This window comes from Clarias gariepinus, chromosome 18 (genome assembly GCF_024256425.1).
Source record: "Clarias gariepinus isolate MV-2021 ecotype Netherlands chromosome 18, CGAR_prim_01v2, whole genome shotgun sequence".
Classification (NCBI taxonomy): Eukaryota; Metazoa; Chordata; class Actinopteri; order Siluriformes; family Clariidae; genus Clarias; species Clarias gariepinus.
In genome coordinates, this window is record NC_071117.1 from 8,547,050 (window position 1) to 8,558,612 (window position 11,563).

General features: G+C 35.4%; 1 protein-coding gene across 1 annotated transcript; it reads right to left on the minus strand.

The window, feature by feature from the left end:
• Positions 1-4,770: 4,770 nt before the first annotated feature.
• LOC128506815 (cell death-inducing p53-target protein 1 homolog) lies at positions 4,771-10,000 on the minus strand. The gene is made up of 5 exons (XM_053477409.1): positions 9,917-10,000; positions 8,670-8,762; positions 7,380-7,529; positions 5,543-5,675; positions 4,771-5,206 (listed from the first exon to the last, which is right to left on the minus strand). The coding sequence occupies exons 2-5, from the start codon at positions 8,743-8,745 to the stop codon at positions 5,101-5,103; spliced, it is 465 nt and encodes a 154-aa protein (XP_053333384.1). The 5' UTR covers positions 8,746-8,762; positions 9,917-10,000; the 3' UTR covers positions 4,771-5,100.
• Between the last annotated feature and the right edge of the window lie 1,563 nt (positions 10,001-11,563).

The following is an 11,563-nucleotide window of genomic DNA, read 5'->3' on the forward strand; positions in this document are numbered from 1 at the left end:
AGAGAGAGAGAGAGAGAGAAATCCTGGTGAGAGAAAGAGGAGGAGAGCAAGAGATTCCTGTCATGTCTGCGGTAAGCTGTGTTATACGTACAGTACACATATCTGTACGCGTGATGGCTGTAATGTTGTGTAACTGGAGTCGCTTGTTGAGGATGTTTCCTGGTCGTCAACATTATTTTCCAAAAGGTAGAGTACCTCTAAAGCAAGTTGTGAAGATGTACTCTAAATATTCATGTATATGTTTCAGTAGAAAAGTTCCCCAATCTGCTGTACAGAAGGAACGAGAAAATGTGCTGGAGAGTGTATGGTGTTTTTTATATACTTTTAATACCATAATTTATATATATTTTTTTCTATAATTTTAATAGAATTTCAACATTCTTAATTTGCTCTAAATTAACTAAAATTAATTAAATCCATCAGCATTTTAAGGTGAGTCAAGTAGCATTAAAATGTTAGCCAAGTAATTAGCATAATACGAAAATGTTCAAGGACACGTTAAAAATGAAAAAAATATTTAAGGATGGCACGTGTATGCCAGAAGAGGTCACTCTTCCCCAGGTACTAAATTCTTGAATTCTTTCTTTCTCTCTCTCTATTTCTCTTCCTCTCTTTGGCCTTGTTTAGCCTAGCAGACCAAATCCAATTTTTGGCATACTGTATCCAGATTGAAATTAGATTGGAATCAGTTTGCTTTCATGTAGTATAAACAGAACAAAACTACATTGAATATGATTTTTGTAAATCCAATGTGAATCACATTCGGAGATGGTTTAAAATCAGCATTGGATAACTGAAGAGGTATCTTAATCTAGAGTCAATTATGTCACTTGCAACCTGAAACAGAAGTTCAAGTCCACACAATCATGTGGTATGGGAAATCAATGGTGAAATCTTGTTAAGCAAAAGTTAAAAAGAGCCAAATTTAATCTGATCACTTTCAAATGGCAGTGTGGACAGTCGGTCCCACAGATCAGATTTATAAAAAAAAATGGACTTGCCTGCAGCCTGAACAAGGTCTAAATAAGTAAATTAAATAATTAAGTAAATAAAGTAAGAAAGTTTGGTTAGGCTCTGGGGGAGGAACGATACCACTGGCGGCATGACCAGGTGCCATGAGCATCCACAGTGCCCTTTCAAGCAATCGAAAGTCCAAACCCATAAAGCAGACCATCAGCTTAATTGGAGCAGGTGGGAAGCCAAGAGAGAGGCCCAGAGCAACATCCGGGATCATGTACACAGCCCGAGATTGGCAACTGCTGGTGGACTTGAACAAACAACTAAGATCTCCCCAGAATATTACCATAACGCTCTTGAGACCAGACATTGTGCTGGTGTCAGAGGCAACCAAAAGCATTGTTATGCTGGAGCTCACTGTGCCATGGGAGGACAGAATGGAGGAAGCCTTTGAGTGGAAGAAGGAAAAATACCAGGGCCTTGTTGAGGAACGCCACAAAGAAGGGTGGAAAGCTAGGTGCTTTCCTGTGGAGGTTGGGAGAGGTTGCAGAGTCTTTGTAGACTGGTCCCTCTGGAGAGCCTACACAGCACTTGGCATTACAGGTGAGAGAAGGATGATAGCTATCTGTGAGAAAACAGAGGCTGCAGAGACAGCCTCAAGGTAGATATGGATTAAAAGAGGAGATCCATGGGTTAGTGCTGCTAGAGTACAAGCTGAGGTCCGATAAGCCTCAGCTTGGTCACCTGAGTGAGGCTGTATGATGTTGAAAGACCCAAATCATCCAATCATTATTTATTATACCAGTAAAGAATATAATTAAATACAGCAAATAAGTTAAGTAAGTAAGTTAGTAGGTAAGTAAATGGAGTAAGCGAAATAAAAAGTAAAATTAAGTAGGTAAAAATAGTAAAAGAATAAGTTACTTAAGTAAATAGTGTAAGTACATAAATAAAATACATTATAGTAAGTCAATTAATTAGGAAGAAGTAAATTGGTAGGTAAGCTAAATAATAATTAAAGTAAATAAGTAAGTTAAGTAAATAAGTGTGGAAGAGAGTTAAAATGATTAAAGTAAGTTATGTTCTGATCAGCTAGTGGTTCCAAAGTGTATTGTACAAGATATTCAGCCTTCAAATACAACTGTGAACAGCATCCTTACAGCATGAGAAAACACAGAGCTTTCCCATAAGAAATACTGGAAAGTCAAATTATTTGTTCCACAACCAAAAAAATAAATACATAAAAATAATTAAAACAAAATATAAAGTAAAAATTAAACAAATTAACCTGCACTTTACCTTAAAAAAGTTTAAAAAATAAATCCCGACATGTACAGTAAGTGTTTTCAATTGTACGCACAGGCATGTGTGTGCGTGTGTGTGTGTGTGTGTGTAAATCTAAAATAAGCTCCCCTCTCCCACTTCTCGTCTTACACAGTTACGCTTTCTCCATTCTTTTCACACACACGAGCACACAATGAAAACGCTGTTTTATCGGAAAAATAAAGAAATCTCTCTAATGACACTCGATTGAGCGACACACTAACAGAATCACTGCTGTAAAGTAAAAATAAAACAAATTTAAACTTTGAAAAGAATTGTGACAGAGCAGTGTTTCTGTGTAGAGCAAAGAAAGTGTGTGTGTCGCTCTGAAGGCGAAAGTAGGAGGGGTCTCACATAAGCACACACGTGCTCACAGTGTTATAGTAAACAGTACACGCGTGCATGAATGTTGATTTTACCAGTAAGAGACGTGCACTAAGACCCAGCAGGGGAGATGATTACCCACAATTTTGCAGCGCAAGAGAGAAAAAAACCGTTGGCTCAGTTGTGATCACGTGACGCTTGGCATCAAAACAAGAAGTGCTTGCGTGATACATGATACTCTGTACTTGTAAACCAAGACTTGCTCGTTTTCCAAGTCAGAATTTATAAAAAAAAATTCAGAGGTTTCACTGTATGTCCATCTTGTAAATAAATCAAATCACATTTAATCACAAGTTAAATACATATTTACAGTAGATATTTTGTAAAGTTAAAGTAAGTAAGTTAGTAAGTAAGTAGTTAAAAAATACACAAGTAGGTAATGAATAAACAAATAAATTAATGAATAACTAAATTAATGAATGAATAAACTAAAAGTAAGTAAGTAATTAAGTCACTAACAATTAAATACTGTTAGTGAGAATTAAGTAAAGAAAGTAAGTAAGTAAGGATAAAACTACATAAGTAGGTATGTAAATAAGTAACAACAAATCTACATACTGTAAGTAAGTAAGTTAGTACTGTAAGTAAGCAAGTACAAAAAAGCATACATTAATTAAGTAATTTAATAAAAAAATTATTTTCAAAATAAGTATGTACAGTAAATACCTAAAATGAGTCCATAAGTAAAGTAAGTACAGACATGGAAATGTTTCATTTATTAGACAATCATTTGCAAATCTTTAGTAAATTGGACGTGCAGTTATTAAAAAGAATAATAATAGTCTGTGCTGTCTTAATAGGTGACGCTGGCCTTTGTTTAAAGATACAAAATTGTGCAATGTCTGATATCACAGTGGGTTAAGTTTGATTGGATCTAAGATTAACAGAAGAATTCCGAAAAGCAAAACTCCACATGCATTGCATAACTTGGCAAACAGGAACAAAAAGCATGTTTTTTTTGTTTTTTTAAATCAGGTATTTTAAAAGACAAGAAATAAAGATGTTTCCTTTTCCTTTTTCATTTAAATAACAAAAACCTCAATTGAACTTTAAACAAACTGTGCTTAAGTACAGTACAATTAGAGTATTTTACAGTACAATAAAAGCATTTTTATTGTAAAGCACTGTTGTTTTTAGGAGCCAGATTATATTTTATAACTTTCCACAATAAGGGATTATATTAGGTAACATCAGAGTCAATGCACCAGAATTTATTTTTCAAATATGAAGAAAATTACACCTTTGAACAGTATATCACATACATGCGTATGTGCAAAGGCAAGTATAAATACATAAAATAATACATTTTACAAATGAAGCAAATAAAAGTCTTTATGGATAAACACAACCCACATATGAACATGTTACGATGTTTAAACTCCAATACACATGTACTGTAGTGCAACTTAGTTTTGTTCAGCCCATTACATTATATCTTGATATCCTTAGGATTTTATCCTTTAATACCAGACTTGGAAGTACAGTAGAGGTACTGTATAGTTACAGTAACAGTACACGGAGGTATAGTTTCAGTAAGTAATAGTACAGTAGGTTATTGACAGTAAACAATTATCAGGTTATTGTAAGTGATCTATTCCTAAAATAATTCACAGTCATTCTGATATGTACTTTAACAAATATTATTTATATGTTACAGATAAACATATTACACATACAGTAGCCACACCATGACCTTAGTATTTTGAGGTTCTACCTAAAAGTTTTTACATTCTGACTAGCTAAAATCTAAAGGGCTAAATTTTTTATTTCATTTCCCACTCACTTCATGCTTACTTTATTAATGGATTATAAAAAGGAATTGCACATTGTAAAACCACAACTTAATAGCCTTATGAAAGGTCTTAGTCTGTGAGTTTATGACAGAACATTAGCATTGGCATTAGCAGTGTGGTTGTTTTATATTATTTTGTTTATGAGAAGCCAGTATAAGATTTCATGAACAATTTCTGATGCATTTAACTGGTTATAATATTACAATTTTTAATTTACAAGGTTCACAAAGTCTGAGTCAAATGATGTGAATCGACGAAAAAAAAAAAGATTACTGACACCACATAAAGGATGTCCATTGTTTTTTAAAAAAAATTGGCCAATTGTACATGGATTAGCTAAGTTGTGTTTATCTCATGTTTATCCTGAATAATGATTGGATAGCTGATAAAACCAAGCTTATCTGTATGTTATATTTATAAGATAAAACCTTTAAATTCTAAAGTCACAATGTTAGTGTTAAAGAATCAATTTTAAAGCAGCAATTTTCATTAAAATATATACAAGCAATTTCCTCTTCTCACTGTGTATGTGATAAAAGTGAAGATCGTCAGGAATGTGAAGTGTTTTTTTTTTTTTTTTAAGCAGAGTTCAGGCATCACCGGTTGGTCCACATTCCTCAGGCTTATTGTTGTTTGAGTTTGCTCACATGCGTCTGTAAATGTGCAAAACGTTCCTGCAGTTGGGACACGTGTGTTGGACATCTTTACAGGAATCCACGCAGAAGGGAATCAAACAACATGGCCAAATTCTGCACAGTAACAAGAAACCATAATCATTTATCAAGTATTCATACCTACAGTACCAGTTTATAACTTTTCAACATGATGTAGTTTTTCAACCTGGAACTGAGAAAGACTTAACTGGGTGTTTTTATTGGACTCGTTCCTTGGATATTTTTGCTAAAATAATGGACATTGCACTGAAGTATATTTTCTGATTGATTTGATGTAACATTAAGTTTACCACGAATCTGTGGAGTCCAAGCCCACTGAGGCACACTGTCATTAAAGACGACCACATGTGTGTGTGTGTGTGAGAGAGAGAGAGAGAGAGAGAAAGAGAGAGAGAGAGAGCTCTAACTCACCCGAAGATTAACAGAACTCCAAAAATAGACCAGACCAGAAGACCATTTGTGGGTTTGGTCACGGTGACAATTGATTGTTGGCAGAAAGTGCACTTCATTGGAGCAGGAACATCTGTCAGAGGTTGCTGAACAACTACACAGACACACACACACACACACACAGTTCTATCATAGTGACATATATTCAAACACGTAAGACCCTATTTTATATACTATTACTATTGCTAGTACTACTTTACCACTATTTATATATAAAGTTTTGCCATTTGTTTGCCAGGATCTGTCTTCTGACATTTGGTTGTTTATGAAATGAGAAGCTACTTACTGCATCAGTAAAGGTTAAATAACTTGTTTCCAGTTAAAACATGCAACATGCAGGCTGGTTTATTTATTAGAACAAAACTGGTGAATGGTGGAGTTGTAGCATTTTGCTAAATCATCCCAAATGTATGCTAAGACAACAAAAACAATTCTAAGCTAAAAACTTTGGTATTTGGGCTTTTTCACACTTATGCACAAAAGATTTATAATTCTTCTTGTTTCATTTTAATGATTTAATTAATATACAGTATGCACACATTCCCTTGAAATAATTAAATCTAAAGTATGGTACTCTCTTCATCCATTTCCCTGTGGTTTGTGTTGATTGCACTTGATGCACACTGGACCAGCATATCAGCTGATGGTAAAGTACAGACAGGAGTTGAAAGAAACAGGCTCAAATGGACAAAATGGGTGCAGATGAAGGGGGGGGGAAAGGACATGCAGGATGATGTTCAGGTACAGTATGTCTGTAAGGTTAGATACTGGAAAATTACCTACACATGCATAACATTAATGCTAAAAATGTGCTGGGTCAAGTAGTTAATACTAGTATGCTTAATTTAAATTATATATATATATTTGTAGACTTTTGTTACGTGGGGAATCTGGAAAAACCTGGTGTCACCTGAGCCAGGTATCCATAGGTTTTCCATATTTGTAAAATTTGTATGTATATTCTGCTGTGGCACATGATTCACACATAAGCCATATTATAAAGTCAAGTCTGTGCCGTATGCAATTGTATTACAGTAGCTTAAATGTACGGAAATATAGATCCCATAAACTAGTCATATATGTGGCAAGTAATATTTTATAGATGGCTACCTTAGCATCAAAGCATTGCTAACTTTAATAGCCGATTTAAATACCTGCTTTCAGAATTTGTCGGATGCTGACTGAACAAATGTACTGCTTTAGTTTCTTATAAATTCTGTAATTTCTGGACTACATCCATAATTCATCCCCCACCCCCCGCCTCCCAAATACTGTATATGGTAAAAAGTGTACTGGCAGTATTTATAGCACCAGGTGATTTTTTTGCCCAGCCCATCCTTGTTCCTATTGCTTTGTTGATCAGAAATTAAATACAGAGACACAATACTCTACACACACATATTCCTATTTTCCTAATCATCACTCACTCACTCACTCGGGGTTGCAGGTGGTCTGGAGTCTATTCCAGGAGACTTAGGGCGCGAGGTGGGGTACATTCTGAACACAGGATTCCAAACTATGTGTTCACTTACACACTACAGGCAATTTGGGAGCACCAATTAAGCTAATCTGCAAGTCTTTGGACTGTGGAAGAAAACTGGAGTACCCAGAGGAAACCCACCAGGCACGGGGAACACATGCAAACTCCATGCACACAGACCTGAGGTAATCACTAGTGAACTGCCAAAAAGTATTAATATGACAATCAATGTAAATTTGCGACTGGTACCATGAAAACCCCAAACAATTAAGGCCATTTCCACAAGTAAAAACACAGCACAACTGTTTGAACACTCACCTACAGAGCTTACAACCATTACTGTGGGCTGGGTCTGAATGACTGGCGTTGGCTGGACCCCCGGTCCTACTGGCTGCATTATTATAGCTCCGGGCTGAACCTCTGTGGCGCTGTACTTAGGAGGAGGTGGATACATGGCGTCCTGTGCAACTGTTGTTAAGCAAGTAGCAAATTCATCCCACATTCACCACACATGGAAATTATAATACTTAAAGGCATGCAAATCACATCAATAAGAAAATAAATAGCATAACCCAAAGCAGCTAGGACAGTAACACTCGTATGGAGATACACATCATCTGTTGGTTAACATGACAAATCTTATGAGTGGAAGTGAAAATCGTCAAACTTTTTTTTCCTTTTTTTTCTTTTTTAAGTAGCTACAAGTTTTTAAAGGTTTTGGGGAGTGCCTGGGATTGGTAAAACATTTTTTTAAAGGCTGGTGTGATTTGACAAAGAATTTGGAGAGGGTGGAATGGTTACATTTATTTGGGGTGTGGGGGGTGTTGTTTAGATCTTTTGAAGGAGCATGGAGGTTTTTAATCAAACCTACTGTATAGTGTGAGTGTACTATAAGTACAGTATGAGTCAAACCTTTAGTGGGAGAGGGCAGGATTAGTTCAAAAATCTAGTGGAAGAAGGTGGGATTGGACGTTTTTGTGGATGGCAGCTTGTTTTGTGAGCAAGCAAATGATATTATATGAAAAAATATTGCTGAAGGTCAAACATCTTTGGGGCAAGCGCAGCTAGTGAGTTTTTTAGTGGGAGTGAGCAGAATTGGTCAATTTCTCTGGGAGGAGGCAGATTGATCAACCTTTTGGTGGGGCTGGGCAGGATTAGAGGATTAAGATTAGATGGCAATAGGTTACATTTTCTGAGAACTGGGTGGGATTGGGCAAATGTTTTTAGAAACAAACAGGACCAGTTGAGCCTTTTTTTTGTGGAATGGGTAGAGTTGGCTAAATAATATTTTGTGGAAGGGGTGATTTTTTGTGTGAAAGGGATGGGATTGGTCAAAGGTTTAAGGAGGAGACTTCATTAAGGAAAGTAGGCAGGATTTTTCAAACACATACCTTCACATCGATCTCTTTGTTTCTGGTATGTATACAGTGATTCAGAGCAAACAAAAGTTGTGAAACATTAACGCCTGAAGCTGAGTTATTTTGGGCACTTATTCTCTCCTCCCCTTCCATGCTACTGTATATGCTCCTAAAATAGCTAACTAAATAATAGCTAATCAAATGCTGTTAACCTGTATGGGAAGCAAATGTACTTAAAATAAGATCGTACCTGGTAGTGGAGGATAAGCAGCTTCAGCTTTGAAGTCAGCAGGACCCGGGTATGGTGGAGGAAAGTTATTCTCCATGATCAAAAGTCAAGGACCTGCGAAATATATAATAAATATAAAAATATATCATATACAGTAATATATATATATATATATATATATATATATATATATATATATATATATATATATATATATATATTATAAATAAATAAATCCATAAAGCAAGCAAACCACAATTTATTTAACTTAACCTATACCGCATACAGTTCCAGTCAACTACACTGTAACACTGTAAAACAATGCTGAAGGTGTCTGAAATATGCAATAATCTCCTTCAAACAGTTGATCTTGAGATGGGTTTGCTATTCCTGCCCTGTAAAGACTCTTATCTGAGGTGCTGTTCATTGGTGATTTCTTGACATTAATCTTATTCTAAGTAAAATGAGCCTCTCTCTCTCCCGCCCTATCTCTTTTTCATTCTCTCTTGTTTCCATGACCATCATGGCAGATATTTGTGTACACATTTGCATCAGCATGATCCTGACCAGCAAGTCTGGTGGCATTCACCTCTGTGGTGTTAAATGACAGTGCAGTTTTCCACTGTAGTCAGTCATATACAGTACATGTGTGTACACAGGTGTGACTGTGTAATAGTCAGAGGGGTAGAATGTCAATATTCATAAATCATTGAACCAGAGTAATGTTTAGGTTTAATTTTTATATGTAGGTTCGAGTTGAGTAGGGCATAAATAAAACATTCAGGAACTTTTAGAACCTCATCAAACATCAAACCTTCAACTTTTTCATCGCTCTCTCTCTCCTTCTTTCTCTCTCTCTCTCTATATATATATATATATATATATATATATATATATATATATATATATATATACATACATACATGTATATATACACATATGTGTGTGTGTTTGTGAGAAATGAACAGCACTGTGAGCAGTAACCATTAACAACACTGTTACAGTAATCATCTTCAACGCGACGATTATAAATCACCAGATTGTATTTTACTTTAGTAATGTTCTCAAAGTCAGTTCATATCACAGTCATAAATGTTTAAATAACCTGCATGAAAACAACAATTCCCTAATCCAAAGTGTATAATCTCTGTTTCTAACTTTGTTCATGAACACTTGATGCAAAAGAGACAGAAAAAGCTCCGTATTTTTATACTCAAACAAACATAGAGACCCATAACAGCAGACGAACACACCCCTACTGTACTTACCAAATTTTAAGGAGAAAAGGAGCTTGTCTCGTTCAGAGTTAGAGAAGCTTGTTGGAGTATTCACAGTGAGTTCATGTACTGTTTGAAGCAGAGAGACAGAGGGAGAGAGAGAGAGAGAGAGGGAGGGGGAGAGTGCGGGAGTGTGTTGAAGATAAGGACTTCGAGGAAGGAAGACTTTTCAACCCTCAAACTCTGTTTCTAAACTTAATGGGATTTTTTTTTTTTTTGCACTTTTATTCTGAAATCACATTCCATCTACTGATTCTCCATCTTAAAAAAATAGTGTATAGAATAGTGTGTGTGTGTGTGTGTGTGTGTGTGTGTGTGTGTGTGTGTGTACATGTACTGTAAAAAGTAAATATGTGTGCTCACACATGTGCACCTGCTCTAATGTTCCTCTATTATGGCTCCAAGGTCACACTGCAGTTTTAACCACAACCAGAAAATATGACTTGGTTTAACAAGTCCACATTACAGTCGTCAGATAAACATCACTGTTAAACATGAATGTAAACTACAGTACCATGACGTGAACATTCAATCTGACCAGAAAACCATCTCTGTAAAGAGTAGATTCATGAACATTTCTTTTCGTTTACAAGAAAAACAATGCTAACGGCTCAACACCTTCTTCATGACAAAACACACCAGCCCATTCAGCCTACAAAATGGTAAAACTTGCAAGGCGACTTGGGGTATGAAATTCTGACCCATACCCCCCATCACCCCGCCCCCCTCCAGACCCCCGACATCGCACCCAGTGTCTTTGACCAACATTCATTTTAATTACATTATTTATTTATTTTTTAGCAATAAAAGCAATTTTATGTTCCCCCCCCCCCCCTATACTGTATATTCAAGAGCTTAGGGTACATGGTGTTGAAAGGGGACATCTTGGATGGGTACAGTCCCTCCCAGGGCAAAAGTACACACCCAGTAAGAGTACAACTCACGTGTTAGGATTGTGGGAGGAAAACAGTGGTCCACAAGGAAGCCCAGGGAGGCATGAACTCAAATCAGAGGTGGGATTTAATCCTGAAACCTGAAGGTGCGAAGCAAAAGTGATAAAAAAAAGAGTCACAATGGCTCTTGAATCTGTCACCACACTGTAAAAAAAAAAAAGGTCGTAATTTTACAGAAAATAACGTTAAAATTTTATAGTAGTTTTCCTTTTTAAAAAAAACTACATACAAATCTCTGTAAAATTACAGACATTATCGGTAAGTTACCAAGTCGACTGTTTTTTAAAGTATTATTTCAATACTGAAAAATTAACTTTTTTCACATTTGTTAACAGTAAAAATACCATATTATTTTTACTGTGTTTTTTCTGTTTTTGTAAATTATGTATATCTTTATGTAAAATTACTATAATAAATTGTAATGAAATACAAAACTTATTAGATAAAGGTTAATGTCCATACTAAATTTTTTTTTTTTTTTTTTGTAATTTTGAGGTAAATCTTATTAGTTTTATAATACTTATAAAACATTTAAGTTCTAGATGCAAGTTTAGCATTTTTTCATGACTTTTTAAAAAATGACCCTTACATTATCACTTACATGTATACAGGCTATAGTATCTGCTTATATATATATATATAGTATATATATATATTTTTTTTTTTGTTTTGATGACGTTTGTTT